Source organism: Ursus maritimus, assembly GCF_017311325.1.
Source record: "Ursus maritimus isolate PB19 chromosome X unlocalized genomic scaffold, ASM1731132v1 scaffold_X1, whole genome shotgun sequence".
Lineage (NCBI taxonomy): Eukaryota > Metazoa > Chordata > Mammalia > Carnivora > Ursidae > Ursus > Ursus maritimus.
In genome coordinates, this window is record NW_024423319.1 from 31,201,223 (window position 1) to 31,221,057 (window position 19,835).

The 19,835-nt window shown below is 44.9% G+C and overlaps 1 protein-coding gene across 2 annotated transcripts in view; it reads right to left on the reverse strand.

The window, feature by feature from the left end:
• Positions 1-19,835, reverse strand: part of DOCK11 (dedicator of cytokinesis 11) — a 137,147-nt gene that overhangs the window by 97,694 nt on the left and 19,618 nt on the right. For both annotated transcript variants that reach the window (XM_040628803.1, XM_040628795.1), the window contains exons 10-16: positions 18,789-18,872; positions 15,300-15,440; positions 13,899-14,111; positions 7,140-7,262; positions 5,398-5,480; positions 2,522-2,644; positions 2,246-2,322 (exon numbers count right to left, since the gene is read on the reverse strand). In XM_040628803.1, coding sequence (XP_040484737.1) covers positions 2,246-2,322; positions 2,522-2,644; positions 5,398-5,480; positions 7,140-7,262; positions 13,899-14,111; positions 15,300-15,440; positions 18,789-18,872 — 844 coding nt within the window. The remainder of the gene's footprint in view (positions 1-2,245; positions 2,323-2,521; positions 2,645-5,397; positions 5,481-7,139; positions 7,263-13,898; positions 14,112-15,299; positions 15,441-18,788; positions 18,873-19,835) is intronic.

The window sequence follows — 19,835 nt, forward strand, 5'->3', positions numbered from 1 at the left end:
CTAAGAAATAAGGGAGGCCTTTGGAAACGACAGATCTTCGGATGTGTCACCAATAACAAATTCAATACTGAAGGTGAAAAACACAAAGGCTCGGAGAAGTGTGGTGGCCTCAGTTATCGAAGTAGCCACCGGACTAGAGGTGATTCACGTACTGACAGAGGTCAAACACTGCCTGTCCTCGCTGCGCCGCGGTGTCGATGGAGCAGGAAGACCCGGGAAGAGTGACACTGAGGACACAGTGTTTTCGGCTGGGCTCAGATTTCTCCAATTATTATAGTGATACTTACAATACAATATCTGGAGATACAGAGTAAAGTGATTGCTCCACTATCCAGAGAGAACTACTGTTAGTATTTTGGCATATTTTCTTCTTGTCTCCTTTCGATGCCTGTTTTATATAATAATACACAAATCCTACTGTATATACAGAACTTGACGCAGGGTTGGGGTTGTTTTGGCATTTGATCTAATGTTTTATTCTGCGAACTCTTTATAAACATCATTTTTCATGGCTGCGTCAAGTTCCCTGGTGTACCATCGTGCCTTGACCACACTGACAGTGTTGGATTCTTAGGTTGTTTCCAATCACCCTCCAAAATAAACAACACGGAAAAGAACACCTTTGTGCATAAACTCCTGTCGACATTCCAAATTATTTCTTTAGGAAAAAAGAATCCATTGTACTCAGGTGTTTTGGAGTGTACGCTGGATGCCACTCCCCTGGCTTATGATCCTTTAGCGACCTCTTATTGCATATGGAATAAAATCCAACCCTTTAAAGAGTTACCATGGTCTATACAATTTCCTGCAGAACCTCTCCTGCTTCGTTCCCATCTTCACTGTTCCCATCACACGGCACACTGGCTTCCTTTCTGCTCCTACGTACCAAGCTTGCTCCCGCCTCACGGTCTTTCGGTATGCAAGCCCTCAATCTGGAATGTACCATCCCCAACCACCATGTGCTCGCTCCTTCTCATGCAATCAGCTCCTGAGCTGGAGCCACGCTTTGGCCACCCTTTTATTTGTTTTATTTTTTGTTTTTTAAGATTTTATTTATTTATTTGACAGAGAGAGAGAGAGACAGCCATTGAGAGAGGGAACACAAGCAGGGGGAGTGGGAGAGGGAGAAGCAGGCTTCCCGCTGAGCAGGGAGCCCGATGCGGGGCTCAATCCCAGGACCCTGGAATCATAACCTGAGCTGAAGGCAGACACTTAACTGACTGAACCACCCAGGCGCCCCTTGGCCACCCTTTTTAAAGCAGCCCACCCCAATCACCGACTCGAATCGCTCACTTGTTTTCTTATTTACCGTCTGTCACTCCTTCTAGACTTTATTCTCCATAACTGCAAAGTTTATTCAGTGAATGAATGGACGGAGAGAAGCTCCGAATCAAAATGCCTTAGTTATGGGCATCTATGAACATCGATTACCACATTTTGTTCGTACTCATGACAGGTGATGGTGCCTGGCTAAAACCTAGCCAGCATTAGACAGTTTCACTTTAAACATTTTTGTAAATGTGACAGAGGAGCAAAAGCGTCTTGCTATTTTAATTTGTGTTAGTGGCATTATTATGAAGATTTGAACATTTATCAGGTTTTTATTAGCCACTCCATTTTATTTCCTGCAAAGTGTCTTTTCTGTCTTCTGTCTGTTCTTCTGAGATCTTAGATTTTTGTCTTTAGAGAGGAAAAGAAACTCTCCTCCCTTTGGATCCCTTGATGGGATGTATCCAAGGCGAAGAGCAGCAGAAACTGACTAGGGAACACTCACGACAGGATATATTATATACGAAACAGCATCTGATAAAATCAACTTAATACCCTTCCTAATTCGTAACTATTCACCACGTATACTGGATTGAATACTGTCCCCCCCAAATTCACGGCCACCAGAACCTCAGAATGGGACTGTATTTGGAAATAGGGTCTTTGCAGATGTAATTGGTAAGATGAAGTTACCCTGGATTAGGGTGAGCCCTAAATTCGATGACTGACTTCACCAGTCTTCCTTAGAGCACTGAGAGGGAACACAGCCCTGCTGATGCCTTGATCTTGACTTCTAGCTTCCAGAACCGGCAGAGAATGTATCTGTCATCCTAAGCCACCCAGTTTGTGGGAGTTTCTTACAGCAGCCCTAGGAACTTAATACACCATGTAAACCTCAAGAAATACATTGAAAAGATAAAAACCTGAGATTCAAACATAGCCCTTTAAGGCTGATTTGTAACATGTGAATTCTTACTTGATAAATCCACAGGAACACATTCTACTGTGACGTTGAGCTGTCCAGGAATAATCTGCAATTTGGTCTTCTCTGGCCTAGGTGTAAGATAAGAAATATTTTATACTTAAAATTTATGATTACTGAATGCACTGGTTACCCTACATGCAAACTTACAAATGCTTCCAAATCCAAAAATGCTCCGAAGCATTCCGTTTCTCCCATACAGGACTCCCATTCATCATTTTAGAAAATTATGTCATCTCTTTTATTGACTTACTACAGTAACACACTTACTTCTTGTATTCTGAGAGCAACTTGAGAATGTCTTCATTTGAAAGCTTGCTACTGTCTTGTTTATATAAAGGAGAAAATCTCCCATCCAGATCCAGAGAACCTTGAGTATCTTTGAAAATGGGTCTAAAACAGCAACAGAATTTTTTTTTTAATTCTCAAGTATTGACAAATTAAGACAGACTAAGTGCTGGTGTGTGTATAACACGGTAAAACTACTTTGGAAAACTCATTTGGTGATTTCTCATGAAATTCAGCACATACCCTTCCTCTGATCCTGCACTCCTAGGCCCCATGGCACCTAAATGTTCATAGCAGACTTAGCTGTCGTATCCCCGAAAGGAACCAGCCCGGATATTCATCAACAAGTGAATGGATACACAGTCGTGTATTCATACAATGGAATACCAGTCAGAGTGAAGGGCTGATACATACGACAATACGGATGAATCTCCAAACCAGACTGAGCACAAGAAACCCAATGCAAGAGTACGTACTATAGGATTCCATTGGTATGAAGGTCTAGAATAAAGTCATCTGTAGTGATAACCACCGGATTGGCGGCTGACTGACGGGAGTGGGATGGCTGACTGGACAGGGGCATGAAGAAACTTTCCGAAGTGATAGACACGTTCCAGATCTTGGTTGGAGCGGTTGTCACATGACCGGAAACATTTGTGAAAATTCACCAAGCCGGATATACAAAACACATGCATTTGAATCAAAGGTAAAGCACGTCCCAAAGTTGATGACCATTAAGTTAGATCTCTAGGGTGGATTTATACACAAAGTTTATAAGATATAGGTAGAGTTTCCAAATATGAATTTGGACGATTCCCTCCCCTCCCCTTCTCCCATTCTGAAGCAGCTGCTTACTGCTAAAATGGGAAGTAATGTCTAAGCCCCCACCACACTGGAAACAGCTCTAGCCAAAACCAGAATTCGCCCAGGCGGAGCCTCTGAAGATGTGGTTCCAGGCATTACCCACTGTTCCTACTTCTAAGCACACCTCCTTTATTCTCAGTCAACAGGGGTTTGGCATACATCTTTAAAATATCCCAGGCAAGCCTCGAGAGTAAGCTCTTGGGGCTGCTAACCACCAGAACAAGGCAGGAAGGAGAAAGGAGCATTGTACAATGCCTCATCAGAACCGGGGATGACAGCTTCTACCTTTGAAGGTTTTTAAATTAAATTTTAATGTTTCTACTGACCAAAGAGCATGCAACAGCTCCTCCGACAGCCTGGACAGTGGGCCGCACGCCACCGTGGTCTAGTGTGGGCGGAGGTTACACGCCGTGGGTTCGAATCCCTGCTCGGCCATATGCTACGTAAAGTTGGGCAAGGATTTTTTTCTTTTTAACTAGCTCTGTGCCTGTATTTCCTCATCGCCAAGGTAGGAATAACAGTAGGCACCCCTCAAGAAGGTAAACGTCAAAGCACTTACACCACCGCCTTGTACGGGGCCAACAGATAGATCTAAATAATCCCAGCAGCAGCAATGGACTCCTCAGGCCGGAGCACCACGAAGAATGTGTCCGTTCACAGGCCATTCTTCACCTCCCATAATGCCTAAGTAGACCAGCCGCCGCGACTCTTCGCCATTCACCTAACCTTGGCTGTGCATGTGTTGTTTTTTTTTAACCAGTCCACAAAACAAGGACAAGTGTGTCTTTTCATCTACCAACACACGATACATTTTGAAAGCTTCCCCCAAATGACATGATTATAAATAGTGACAGAAGCGTTAATGAACTTAGAATCTCCTATCCTTATGCTACCCCCCAACACCCACTGCACATAATTGATTGACTTATTCAGAACATGGTGCCCTTTCCCCAGAAGTTCTAGTGAGTGATACAGGCTGCGTGCAAACAAGCCAGCGAACCTGGACTCCAAAGGGGGTGGGATAAGCAAGAAACACATTTTAAGTCATCCCTGCATGTAGACTGGCGAGAATTGGGGGGAAAAAATGTAACCTACCCTTAAGAGATGAGCTGGAGATAACACCCTTCCACGTACACTCCCAGTGACGGGTTCCCACATTTGTCATCAGAAAGCAAGTCTATTAATTAATTACCCCTTGCACTTAACAACTGCATTCTTGCGCCTTCTCATTTTTAGTATGTTTTCCAGAACTATTCTAGGATAGCTTTTCGAAGCATAAACCTAGCCAACTCTGAAATAGTGGGCACACTGGACATAATTCACTACAATTTTGGGTTTTCTGGGGGGAAAAAAATTCCATTACTTTAGCAAATAAGGTCTGCTCCAAAATGCACTAAAATTAAGTGCTGTCAGTCAGATCAGGAACCGAAGCCAAAGAAAATTTCCCTGAAGCACCACAGATGAAGAAATGAAAGGTTCTCCGAGGCAGGGCCAATTTTAGGAGAAAGGATTCTTACATCGTGTGGCGGACTTCACGTTTGCACCCTAGGTTCCTACATGGAAACCCAAACCCCAAGGTGCCGGTATTAGGAGGAAGGACGTGGTGGGGGGTGACTGGATCAGGAGGGTGGAGCCCTCGTGAATGGGATTAGTGCCCTTAGGAGAGGCCAGAGAGTGGGCTCACTTCCTTTCTGCCACATGAAGCGAAAGGAGAAGCCAGCTAGCTGTCTGCAACCTGAAAGGAGTTTCTCACCAGAACCTGGCCATGCTGGCACCCGGATCTCAGCCTCCCAGCCCACGGCACCGGGAGGGAGAAATGTGTGCTGTTGGAGCCCTTTGTTATCAATGCCCGAGTGGACTCAGCCCCATCCCAAGTGGCCCAGGATACAACTGGCTTGTCAGAGACCGCCCGCTAAATGCTGCCGGCAAGGATGGCAGCCGTGAACTTTACAGATAAGAGCGAACAGAAAGGTCAGGATTATGTTTGTACAAACCTGGCAGCCCAAGCAAAGGGCATTCTGTATTGTCCAAGGCGGCTACACACTTGCTTTGCTGTCCTGTGCACCTTCTGGGCCGTCTAGGGGCAGAAATAAGAAGACACGCTCGTGTGTGTTCCAAAGACCAGAGACTCACCATACACAGTAATTTGCCCCACTTACTGATGGAAACATCAAAGTCCAGCAAAAGAGATAAAGAAAGAGCTCCCGATAAAAACACGACACACGTCAGCTACCCACTTTCCAAGACTAGAGTTTTCTTTCTCTTTGCTTTTTAATCTCTCTCTCTTTTTTTTTTTTTTGGCAGAGAGAGAGAGCACAAGCAGAGGGTGGGGCAGAGGGAGAGGGAGAAGCAGGCCCCCTGCTGAGCAGGGAGCCTGATGCGGGGCTCGATCCCAGGACCCTGGGATCATGACCTGAGCTAAAGGCAGTCGCTTCACCAACTGAGCCACCCAGGCGCCCAAGACTAGAGGTTTTTTTTTAAAGCATTTTGTGTTTTCTCATTAACAGAGCCTTCATCAAGATATCAGAAGAAGGACCAAAAGAGGTGTAGGGCACGTTTTGTACCAAAGACCTCTACTGGGAAAATTTTGAGCAGTTTTAATGTGTATTCCCTTTCACACATGAACAGGCAGACACTCATTATTCTTGGGAGAGGTTTGTTCTGAATACAGCTGACCTTTTTACTCCCAAGATAAAAGCCAAGTGACCAAGAGTCAATGCAATTAGTTTAGCTGGGCAAGGAGCTGCTGTTTGCACAGGCGCTAGGAGCTGACAGAAGATTAACAGCCCATAGAGTCTAAACGGGCTGTGAAGTGCCGGCTGGACGCTTGTCCCTAGGGTGCAGAATGCTAGAGGCTCTGATCTATATCGTGGAGACTTTTCTCTCCCACGCAATTAGTCACATGTCTCCTCCGCATCTTCCGCTCAATAAACACTATTTGGACACACAACTAAATGCCACCTACGCCAGATCGACTCCGTAAATACTCAGTAGCTGGAGTGCCGCTAATGAACTGTGCCAAGCACACTTTCGCTCTCTGGGCCTCTGTGTTCTCATTTATAAAACTGAGAGGAAAGGACCAGGTCAGTAATTTGCAGAAGTCTGGATTTCGTGATCCAGAAATTTGGACGATTATAGGGGCCGCTGCCTTTTCACGGTGCCATCCGAAGACATCCAACAGTCACAACAATCGCTACCGTTCCATAGGCCAACATATCGTGAAAGACACACAGGCGTGATGTTCAGAAGGCAGGAAGAACAAAAATCTCAGAATAAAGGACGGCCCCTCGAATTGAACACACTGAGCTCCGTGAATCGCTCCTTCTCTTGTCTTTCTTTTGCTTATCACGGACAGGAGGAAATTGGAGTGTAGACTGGCATTTGGCAACCACGGGGCTGGACCTCCCAGCTCTGACGTTCTTGGGCTGGATGTAAGGGCTGGAAATAAAGAGTAGCTATTGCCAAGGATACGGTGTCAATGAACAGATGTCGCCTAAAAGCCTTTTTAGCTCTTATTTTGATAAGCAAGCAGAAATCAGACTGTCATGTAAACAGAACATAAATGAAAAGGGGAAAAGTCATGTTCAAACTGTAGCATGCATACTCACAGAGCACACCGTATTTAGGGAATAAGGCTCTTTGGAGGGTACTGTTAATGAACAGTACCATTTCAAGTATCAGTAAAAGGCAAATTTTACATTAAGCCAAAATGTTCACAAATGAGCTTTGTCCATACCTTTGCCGGGTCTGAATTTTTGATGTAGGGTTCTGCACAGTGCGCGATGTTTCCCTGGAGTACCTTTTCAATTCTTGCAACCAGAAAAATTTCAGGATGTGGATTCGTCGCTGAGAAAATTCCCTGGGGAAAAAAAAAATTACTTCCTTTAGACATTTTTTTTTAAAAGATTTTATTTATTTATTTGGCAGAGAGAGACAGCGAGAGAGGGAACACAAGCAGGGGGAGAGGGAGAGAGAGAAGCAGGCTTCCCACTGAGCAGGGAGAGAGAGCACAAGTAGGCAGAGAGGCAGGCAGAGTGAGAGGGAGAAGCAGACTCCCAGTGGAGCAGGGAGCCCGACGTGGGCCTCGATCCCAGGACCCCGGGATCACGATCTAAGCCGGGGGCAGACGCTTAACGACTGAGCCACCCAGGCACCCCTCCATTAGACATTTTTATGTAACTTCATACCTACAGTTGTGTGGTTGATGATTCCTGGTACTGTGTTTAGTGTCGAATGTTGACATCTAACACAGGGTCGTGTCTAGGACCCTGCAAACAGATAGCCTTTCTTTTCATACAGTTCCTAAAGCTCCCGGTGCTTCTTTCAAAACAGATTTTCTATTTTGTCACCAACTTCACATCTATTCGTCCCTAAGGTACAGCTGTGGCCTCTTGTGTTTGGCTGTGTCCGCAAGGTGCCTTTTTAGCCCTAAGTGAATACAATGTGTATTGTTCGGCCTCGCGCGCATGTGCTGAAACAGTGTGCGTTTCTTGAGTGGAACCGGATGTGCATTTTCAAATGCAGGGGCATGTAACTCCAGGTCAGTTCACTCGCAATTAATACTAATTGCAGCTGACAGGAAGAAAATACTGCAGTTAAAGAGCACCCGTGCTTTCAAGATGGGGACAGAGGACGCAAAATTTGGGTTTTTCCCGCACGTTCCACTTAAGGGTTACGAACATAGATGCAACCAAAGTTACATATGTTTTCTTTGAATGCACGTGAAACCACCGTGTTATCCACTGCCCAGCTCCCCTCAAATCGACTATCTTCCAAAGAGCCGCTTAGATGGTGAGGTCCGTCGTTTAAAGGGGCACCACACAAATGAATTCGGATGGAAAAACCCGTCACTGGGATTCTACCAAGCTTTATTTTTCTACTCGGTGTATTACCAACTGTGTTAAGATTGTGCATTCCAGTTATCAAAATATTTCAGACACATTATCTCATCTGCTCCGGAGCGAGCGGTCCATAGAGTACAGGAAAGACGAGAAAACTCCGCGTGAGACCCCAAGTAATTGCTCCCCCTCCCTGAGAATCCAGTGGCTTGTGAAGATCCCTTGGAATGGTGGATTCACCCTTGAATTCCCAAGCAGCGAGCAGGGAAGGAAGTGGTTAAAAACTGCTCGGGAGTTAAGATGTCCTGGGTTTAAATTCTGACTCCACCATTTATGGGGTGAGGCAAGTCCCATCCTGTGTCCACACCTCAGGCTTCTCATCTAAGAAATGGGGATGATGATAGCAATAAGTACTCCCAAGACTTTCTGCATGGATTCCATGTACTGCCCGCTAGGAACACCCAGTTATTACTTGAGTGGCCCAAAGCACCTGCAAGGCCACAGAACCTGATTTCTGGTACTCCCAGGAGCATGCGGCTCGGGTGGGGAGATGCGCTGGGCAGCCAGCCCCTGCTGACCACACAGAAGGTGTGCTGAGCATTGCACTTGGAGTATGCTCATACGTCCCAATTGTCACCTAACCGTCCTACATGGGTTTTGTGCATTATCCTCCTTGGTCTTCAGGAAAACACCCTCGAAGGCAGGCACTACGATATACCCATTTTACAGATGAAGAAACCGAGGGCTTACAGAAGTTTATGCCGTGAGCGGATAAAGGAGTTCGCAGCCAGGGCTTCCGGACTATACATACAGCCCATACTATGCTGCCTCTCAGCCCTGAGAGCCCCTCCTCCAACAGCTCACACAATGAGGCTGGATGAGAACAGCAATACTGATGTTTGCTACAGCTAACGCTCATGGAGTGCCTACTATTCTCCTTTCCCAGTACTCTGTGCGTTTCCCCACACTGATGCCAGCAATGAGTATTATAATTTTGAAAACTCTGACAATGGCTAAGAGCAAGTGCTTTCGCTTGGGTATCTGTGATCACCATTACTGCCGCTCTACTGTGGGCCATGTCATGCTGAGCAAACATGGCAGCCTAGCGCCGTGCCGAGTGCTTTCTGGGGACAGCGCACCTTGTCAGAGCCTTACAGCTGCCCCTGCATGCAAGTACTATCATTTCCTCCCGTTTACAGATGAGGATGCTAAAGCTTAGAAGCGTTCATTTCTTTAAACAACCAGGGCTTCCAGTGTAAGGGGGATACCATCAGGGCTGTTCTGCCTTTTGTCCCAATCAGCTTCAAGCACTCTCCCTGTCCTCAGAACACAGAAGGGTAGCCAGAGAGCACCCAGGAATCCCCACGTGGGCCGGGAGTCTGGCCCTGTAGACAAAGCCTCTGGCCCAGCCATCTTTTTCCACCTAGGAGGCATGGATGTGGCTGCCCCAATCTCAGGGTAACTCTTACCCACTTGACTGCCCCTCTCCCTCTAAAGAAAGGGTGAGGCCCCCTCATCCCAGGCCCCAGCACTTACAGAGCCCACGGCAGGGCTTTGGGGGGAGACTCTGTACCCTTTCACCAGGCCAACTGCTGCCCCCGGGGGGAGCCCACGGAGCCATGAAGAGCCAAGAATCAGCATCTCCCCACAACCCCAACCCAAAGTCAATCAGGTCTGACCTTGGGAGACATGGGGGGCCAAGCTCTGTCAGGGCATCTGGGAAGAAAGTGCCAGGCAGCTGAGTATAAAGTGACTGGTCATAGTGACTGGTTGATGTCAGGGAGGCAAAACTACTCGATAGACCCAACTCCCTCCTTTCCTGTGGTCACCCCTTTGTTCCTCAGGAAGCCAATGGAGAGAAAGACTCCAATGAACAGATGGGGAGGGCCTAGAATGGCCCCCAGACACCCACCGTCCACTAAACCCTGGGAGCTGCCTCTTCCTACAGATAATGCTGCCGTTCGAGCAGCCTTGCTGGAAGGGCTGGGGCCACCAGACAGCCCTTTCCGGGAACTCTGGGGAACTGGGCAGTCTCCCTCTCTCTCTCGGGTAACACAGAAGCAGTACAACACAGGGGTAAACACCTGGCCTTTGAAGCCTGCTAGCCCTAGTTTCAGGTCCTGTTCCTCATCTTCTAAGTTCTGTGATCCTGGACAAGCTACTGGACAGCTCTGTGCCTCAATTTCCTCATCTGTAGAATGGGTATGGTACCAGTACCTACCTACTTTGCTAGGGTGTTGTGAAAATAAGGGACTTGATAAAAGAGAAAGAGAAATACAGTGGCACTTAAGAAGTGCTAAACTTGGGGCACCTGGGGGGCTCAGTTGGTGAAGCATCTGCCTTCAGCTCTGGTCACGATCTCTGGGTCCTGGAATCGAGCCCCGCATCAGGCTCCCTGCTCAGCAGGGAGTCTGCTTCTCTCTCTGCCCCACCCCCTGCTTATGTGCTCTCCCTCTCTGCTCTCTCTCTCTCTCAAACAAATAAATAAAATCTTTAAAAAAAAAAAAAGAAGTGCTAAACTAGCTGGCACTGCTGAAGAACGGATGGGCTGGGATTCGGGTTCAGATCCGCCCATGTTCAGTCTCTCTCCAACACAGCACTGCTTCCTCACCCGAAACGGGAAGAAGGTGAGAAAAAAACTCCTCCAAAATAAAACGTTCAACTAGTTCAAGTAAATGACCGCTTCCTGGTATCATCAGTTGATCCGAAAAGGTTGCAAGACAATAAAGCCATCTGAGGCCACTGCCCATCGGGTCACCTTCCCACCGCTCCTCCATTCTTCTCAGGCTTCTTCTCCCAAGCCCCACATCTTCCGTGCGGCCCTCAAAGGTAGCTCCCACCCCCCGAAGCCCCCTTGGCTCCCAAACACCTCTGCTACCATTGCAGGATAGGCTGCAGCATGTAATTACGTTCTGCTGGCCGTTGCTGGCCGGGGTCTTTCCAACAGACCTAGGTTCCCATCCTACCTTCACTACTATCAGCCGTGCACTGGGGGCCGGCTGACTTCACCTCCCGATCTGCCCTCTCCTCCCCTCCAAAGCAGCCAGGAGTACACTATTTCACAAGACTCTGACGATTACGAGACACCAATGGAAAATTCTGGCACACCGGAGGTACTGAAAAAATTGTTGATTTTCTTCCTGACCTAGATTACAAGTGGGATGACGTCCACGACCACAACTTAAACTCCGTGCCTTGAACATACAGCTAAGTACACTGAAGAAATAAAGTAAATACATCATTGGCTTAAAGGGGCTTATTTGATACGGTGCAGGAAATTTTACACATAATTCAGTGGCAGGTTCTCAAATACTTTTATACTGCACTTGCTCAATCTCTTCTAGAAGCATAGGCCATAGAAGTGAATGTTCACACATGTGACAAGCATAATCTGAGTAACAAACCAAGAGGCGATGTAGGGCCGCCTGGGTGGCTCAGTCAGTTAAGTGTCTGCTTTTGGCTCAGGTCATGATCCCAGGGCCCTGGGATCGAGTCCCGTGTCTGGCTGTTTGCTCAGTGGGGAGTCTGCTTCTCCCTCTGCCTGCTGCTTCCCCCTACATGTGCTCTCTCTCTCTCTTAAATAAAATCTTAAAAAAAAAAAAGAGGTGACGTAAAGCTACCACAGATCCAGAGCCCAAAGAGGGAAGTAACTCACATGCAAAGTCTTCCCCCACCATTCAGCAGTCTGTACCAATGAGCGTAATCCTGAACCCAGAAAACCCCAATGTTTGGTATTTATTCTAAGGAGATAATTCAACAAGTGAGCTAACATGCATGCACGAGGATGTTCAATGCAGCGTTATTTATGATATCCCAAAATGACAACTATTCCGATTAGCTTAATTGATGGAATACCAGGAGCACCTGGGTGGCACAGCGGTTAAGCGTCTGCCTTCGGCTCAGGGCGTGATCCCGGCGTTGTGGGATCTAGCCCCACATCAGGCTCCTCTGCTATGAGCCTGCTTCTTCCTCTCCCCCTGCTTGTGTTCCCTCTCTCGCTGGCTGTCTCTATCTCATAAATAAATTAAAAAAAAAATTGATGGAATACCACATTAGCCTTTAATAAGAATGGGAGTGATCCAGAAATGTGGATACAGGGTAAATGTGATATTAAATAAATACAGTAGGTATAAAACGGCATGAACAGGATCTAGCTTGTATAAGAACATACATAAGATCTATGTGTTTATATACACACAGAGCTGTCTAGAAGGAGGTTAGCCAAAATGTTGACAGTTATTGTCTATGGGGGGTGACTTTTTCTTCTTTATGCTTTTTGTACTGTTTGAATTTTCTATACTAATACATTTAGCTTTATATTCAGAAAAAAAAGGAACCACGTTTTTATTGGGGGGAAAATAAATCTTACGACGTGAGCTGCTTTGTTCTTTGTTCTTGTGCCTCTTTCCACTTTCAATTCTATATCACAGTCTAGTTTCCTTTCAGTTGCAAAAGTCGAGAAGGAAGACCATCACTTCTATTCTGCCTAACCTCTCGTGGCCTGCAGTGTGGTCAGAGGTCAAAATGCCAAGGAAGTGTTGGGCTCCTTCTAAAGGGGCTTCTTTGCAGCAGACAGGACAGAGAACGCGGCATTACATATGTGACATAAGCAGTCCCCTCCCACTTCTTTGCAACCAGAAGTTCTCGTATAAAGAGCCTTTATGCTCCACTAAAACTACCTATTCATGTGGGGTCAGCATGAACGCTGCCCGCTCGCAAATGAAGCTCCCGAAATTCCAGACAACACGGAAGATTAGCTCTGGGGCATCTACGACTTGGCCACCGATAGGAACGATTTCTGGAGGAATCTGACCATCAGTGTGGGACTTTTTGCTGGGGGGGTCTGGCCAGCCAGGAAGTTAAGGGACACTGACCTGATGGCACCTCAGCCAGGGGTACAGCCAAATAGACACATGGAACCCCTGTCCTCTACTTGAACCTTCCAGAAACACAGCCTCCATTCTGTGACCACCACAAGACTTGCCCGGACGTTTGGCTGAAGTTTCATTCAGACGGGCACCTTCCCTTCCCTGCCTAATTTCCTTTTCTTCCCTTGAACCCACTCAGAACTCCATTCTCTGGTCAGCAGCCAGGCTTCAGCTAAAGTTCTGTAAAGTTCTGTACGTAGCTCCTAAGTTTCTGCAAGGGGGTGCTTCTTGCTCTTGTCCTAAGGAAAAATCTAATGGTATTTTAACAAATCTCTGGAACTAAAGACTGCACCCCAAGCCAAAAACCCAAACCCAAACCCAGTCACCTACTCCTAACGGAGCTGGGAATTAGGGATGGGGGGGGGGGCGATGGCAGGGTCCGTTTTTTCTTCGAAGAAACAAGCCTTCCAGGCGCCCGCTGCCTTGCTCACGAGTACGCACAGGAGTGTGGGGGTGTGCCTGCGTCTGTCTGTGTGACCTACATTCCAGCTCACAAAACACTTCCTCTGAGACTCCCATCACGGGCCCACTGAAAATGTTACGTTGCTGAGGCGTTGCTGGCATATGCTGGTTTCCATTCTGTCCCTCCCACTTCAGTGCCCAGAAAAACACCTAGCCACAGACCTTACAAGAGATAGAAGGCTTGGGAAAACATCGGTCTGCGCGGATGTAATAGCCCACGGGTGTGTTTCGGTGTCTTATTCGGAAGGCTAAGAGAAGACTCTTTACCTGCTTTATGTAGCGTAACTGAGATTCAGCAATTCCATGAACAAAAGACTCTGGTGAAGAGCTTTTCAGGTTTCCGTCACCGGCCAGTTGGGCTGAACCGCCCCACAGCATTTCCCGGACAGACGGGGGGTTCAGGTCTACGTGGAAGTCGGCTGAAATCTTGCAGTTGTTCCTTACATCGAATAAGGCGAGATTGATAAAAAAGGGTTCAACCTGGGAATGAAAACAATGACATATGGAAGCGAAGACTTTTCGGTGGGGTGGGGGAGGGACGGCAATGACAAAATAATGTTTTGATTCCTCGAGGCTCTGCGATTGCAGCTTCTTTCTGAGTATGACATTTAGCTAAAATTGCATTAGGGCTCATTTGCATATAAGAAAAGGGCACTTTAAAATAACAGGCTATCAAATGTTAACTTTTGTCAGGTATAAATAATTTTGCAAGTTACGCTTTCTTTAAATGAGTAGAAATCAGAAGCCACATTTAAAGAACATCAGTTGTTCTCTGAATAAAATGTAATTCTCTATAGATTTACTGAAATCGCTGAAAAACAATGCCAATTTTATAGAGTAAAAATAAATCTTCCCTTTTGTTATGTTACAGCTTACCGGATTATACCTTTAATAAGAGCTAATATCAGTCAACATCAAATTACTTGACAAAAGCTTTGCCCCATCAGCAGTTTTGGAAGACACGATTCCTCCCTAGAGATGGCATTTGAAAGCTGGTCACAAAGAGAAATTCCGTACCAAATGGCATAAAGATTAACCCTTTGTGCACAGGAAGTCTGCTAGCGCATTTTAGCTATTTTGGAAGAGAATAAATCATCACTGTGGATATTTGTCAAAGACAAAACCAGAACCAAAAAAGAAAGATGAGCCTAAAATGCAGTCTCTTTGACGATTTTACATTTATAGTTTCAAGTGTTTCTGAGTAACTCAAATGATCCACGACAGCTCATAATTAGAATTTTCTGTGAAGAACAGAATGAACTCAGTCTAGAAGGAGTAAGGCTAGCTGGGCATACGGCATCTGTATCCCCGCCTGGTTTGAGTTCCTTACTCATTGCGATGAGCCAATCGCACCGAAGTCGTCATATTCTCTGGCAGAATTCGCAACTTGGAGGATTGTCCAGGTTCGAGGGACATGTCCCTTTTGAATGTCAACAGCCTACTCTATCTGCCATTTTGAATAGGTTAATATGTTCATGAATCCTCTCAGGATGAAAACATAGTCATAGCTTGGCAACAGAAAGGCACGTATGAAATGCCTCCATGTCAAAGTTATCACAGCCCGTAGCAATGGAATTTTCATCCCGTAAATTACTTCTAGTGATAAAAAAGCAAAGCATTTCCTTAACGCACTGGTTTGAAAGCAGTAGAAGGAAAAGTCATACGTACATTTGTGGGTGGTCCTTTTCCATTGTCTCCAACTTGACCCAAGATATTGAAAGTTAAATCATGGCAATTCACCAGGAAACGTTTATTGCACTTTTCCTCAAATGGCTTTATATCAGGTTCAATTCCTGAAAAGTCCAACCTCTACAAAACAGATGATAATAAATCATTTCAAAAAAAAAATAGGATTCATATTAATATAAGTCTATAGGTAAAAACTGCAGAATCCTATGGTTCTCTATCGATTCCTCATTTGAACGTTTTTTTTTTCATTCAGCAAATAAGTCTTTCTAGAGCTCTTACACCAAGGTTCAAACACTGACAGGAGCTGAGGGAGGTATTCCTGTCACAGTGCTTTAGATCAGACTCTCCTCAGCTCCTCTGGCCTCATCTCCCACCACCCTTGACTCCCCTCTACCCCCACTCTCTGGTCCCGCCACAGTGGCCTCCTCGCTTATTTCTCCAACATACAAAGTACACTCCCACCCCAGGGCTTTTGCATTTGCTGTTCTGGTAGACAGATGCACGGCTCACTCCCTCATCTCATTCATGTCTCCGGTCAACTGGCATTTCCACAGAGACCTTCCTTCACTCCCTAAGGGGACACACTCTGACAGTCTATACTCCCTTTCTTTGATTTAAGTCTTCTAACATGACTTTTTCATATGTCTTTAGTTGTTATCAGTTTTCCCCACAAAATACATGTTCCAGTATGGTAGAGATTGTGTCTTTTATGAGGTGTATGGGAGGCAAAACGGCCGTGAATGGACATGAGAGGCATCAAGAATAACACGATGGTCTCTACTGTAGACAATTCGACTGTGGTGTCATGAACTTGGTTGCAAGATAATGAGGAATGGCAGATATGGGGGAGGAGGAGTGCAGACGGTGAGCTCAGTTCGGGATGTGTCCAATTTGAGGTGAGGTTACTAAGTGGCTGGGAAAACGGCAGAGGTCTGGGCTGGAGATTTGAATTTGGGAGTCAGTGGCAGCTAGACCCTGGGGACCACCTCCATTTCAATGATGAACAGAGGGAGAGGCGTCTGCTTTGGAAAGTGATAAACACTGAGCTCAGCTTCTAGCAGAGCTGGGGGATGTGCTGTGACTGCCACAGAGATATATTTTTTTTAATTATTGGTATTTCGAAAAAATGTTTTTTAAGTTTGAAAAACAGATATTGGGGGTCAAGGATTCCTCTCAGCAAGGGAGGAGTCTGCCTCTCCTCCACGAAACTCCTAGAATCGTCCTCCTCAGCTCACACAGGTCAGGCAATCTGAGTTCATCCGTTCATTCTGAGTATCCGAACAGATTTTACGTTCTGGTCACAAATGGGAAGAAAAGTATAGATTGTGGGACAACTTACTATACTTTAAGACCTGAGACAAGGCAGGCGGGAAATGACCGGGTGAATCTGAATAGGATATACTGCCAATATGGAAAACTCAAAGCCAAGAAACACAAGAATTTTTGTCAGCTGCCTAAGTAATTCAAGCCAAAACAGGTATTGTGCCGGAAGAGTCTTGGATAATTATAGCTGTTCTGACCTAGCCTGCATCACTGACAAAATCCTCCTTATAGGGGCCTAAGTATAATATTCGTACCTGAAAGTGCCATTCCACCCCCCTGAGTCTATTTATCTACAAACCAAATACAAATGTGTGGGACTAGACAGCTCCCTCTTGAACACTTATCTCGGCAGCCAGCAGAGGCAAGTCATTGCCATGGAGATCAATTCTAATTTCCGCCCATTTATCTGCTCTCCCTTCTATCTTATTCAGAGAGTGGAATGTGAAGAGAAACTGGACTAAACCACCCCAGCCCCCAAATCCTCTGCCTTCTGAGGCCCAATGCTGGGACATGGGGCCTTCCCCAGGAGTCCCCGAGTTGGAGCCGTCTCCTTTGGTCAGCCAGTGTTTCCTTATTCTCTAAGGTCAGTGGCAGAAAGATCTCTCTCTAAACATCATACTGTGGTCAAAAGATAAGGCTGATATCCTAGGATGGCACTTCACCTAGAAAAGAGACTCAACACATATGGCACAGATTTCTCTGCGAGGACCCTGCCTTCCAGAATCAACATTAAATTCAACTGCTCTGTGCTTTAAAGTTTCATCGCAACTCTGAATTCTTCACTGGCTGTCGTAGCTCACTGATAACTGATGTCATAGTTTGAGTTCAGTTCCATGACCACAAAAACACTACACCACAAGTTTTTTAAAGACACTGGATTGAGTTTCAACCACAGTCAATTGGCTTCTTTGTATACAATGAAAGAGCCTGACATGTCCAATTAGAGCCCAATGGAGGGGGGGTTTCAGGGGGTGGGGGTTCTATAAAAGGCTCAGACTTGTCTGGAACAAGCAACTTTCTGAATGAGTATCTTAGAACTAACACTCTCAAGACCGGCTATATTTTTTTTTCTTTTTGAAATCACATAACTTACACAAACGGTATCATACTGCTATGGAAAAAAGTAGGAGATGAAATTTTTTAAAAAAATTTTTCCCCCAGTTTTTTTTTTCTTGTGTGGTATTTTTATTAAGGAAAAATGTCTGCGTTATATATAGACTATACACTTTTCCCATTTCAAACTAAAAAAAGAAAAAAAAAACTTAATTAGAAAACCATTCGAAACAGAAAGAAGGAACAACAAAATCAGTCTTCCCCCAATTACATTTTTCTGATCTATTTTCACTGAGAAAAAAACCATAATGCACATACAATGCAAACTTTTCTATTTAAAAAAAAATCCCCAAATTTCAATCATGAATCTCACGTAGAAAAAAAGTGAAAAAAAATTCATCTTTCCCCAAATGATTTCATGTTCGTGTGAAATATGTTAAGAAAAATATGTGTGAGACTTACATACAGTTGAATTTTTCCATTTAAACAAATCAGCAATTCGATCAGAAAATACGGAATTAAATACGAGCCGCACAGATCCTAGTACGGAGTGCCTCACTCTCATGCAAGATGGTGGGATACACAAAGGCACATAAGACTGCGTGTCCTGGCACCTCTTTCCCCCGAAAGTTGGATTAAGCCAGACGTGAACATTATCCCAGTTCCAAGGGCTCCATCAAGAGTAGAAAAGAAACCACGTTTCTCGTATGACTTGGTGCTCGTTATACTGCAGATATTTCCTGCTACTAGATCACACTTGTATTTAATGGGTTAAAAGCACAGGAACCATCTTTAAAGAACCATCTTTAAATGTTCTTTCATTTATTTCTTTTGAGGAGATGAGGTGAAAAAAAATAAAGGGAATGGAGGGAAAAAAAACAACAACTGTGTATTCAGTCCCAAACTATTTGCATCTGTGCCAGTCTCTTGAGGAAAGTCAGTCAAGCTCCCTGTTCGAAGTCAACACGACGAATATAAAGCAATAGGTATCGCCCAGTGGTACAGAAATCAGTGATTTCAACATTTCACAGACGTTGTTCATCTAAATAAGCGACAATTCTATGGTTATTTAAAGAAATAGATCATTAATACCTGGACCTCCGAATCAAAAGAAAAGAGATTCTGTCTTCCATCTCCTCTACTGAGTTTGTTTAGCTGTTCAGTTTCTCTGCCATACTAAAATTAAAAATACACACACCAAACATTACTTCATTTCCTTCAAAAAAGTATTAAAATAACATTTAAATAATTAGTTTGTGTGGGGCGCCTGGCTGGCTCAGTCGGTAGAGCACGCGACACTTGATCTCAGGATCGTGAGTTCGAGTCCCACCTTGGGTGTGGAGATCACTTAAAAATAAAGTATCTCGTCTGGGAAACTACCATCTGGCAGATCTTCAAAAATATACTCTTCCCTATCTCCATTTACTTAAGATGGATAAAAAACGCTTGCTGGATGAGAGTCACCATCACTAGGACCCACGATAAGCTATAGATCAGGCTTTTACACTTTCTACGAGTCTCTCATAACATCAAGAATATTGCTCAACCCCCAGTAGTACAAAAAAGGAATCCAAGAGACTTGAATGCAAAAGAAAAATAAATGACAAAGCACTCTCTCTCCCATAGCCAGGGTGTTAGCCATGGGATCTTATACATAATTCTGATTCCAACACTTTAGGAAAAACAGTGGGCCTGGAACATCGAAGACTCAGAAAGGATACGTTAACATCTACAAAATCATAGAAAACCTAGATCAGGGGATCATGAGTGTGTTCCTAAGTTTTGGAAAACAACTGTGAAGTTTGAGGGTGTAATTTTTTAAGAGAAGGATAAATTTAAAGTATAAATAAATAAATAAAGCAGAAAAAATAACTTCTAAGCTTGCGTAACTTAGTAGTCTAGGAAGAGGAACGAAGTAAAGAATATAAATAGGTTTAATGAGGATTTAAATGAATAAATGGGTTATAACCTATTCTACTATAGTTTCGAGTCCACGTAGTAAACTATGTAACCTACTAAGACAGGTATGAGAATCATCTCTGCACTTTCTAAATTAGCTCATTTCAAACTCCAAAGAGCGGAGTAATTAACACAAATGATGTCTGGTCACCAAAATCTTTACCTGATGAAATATATATA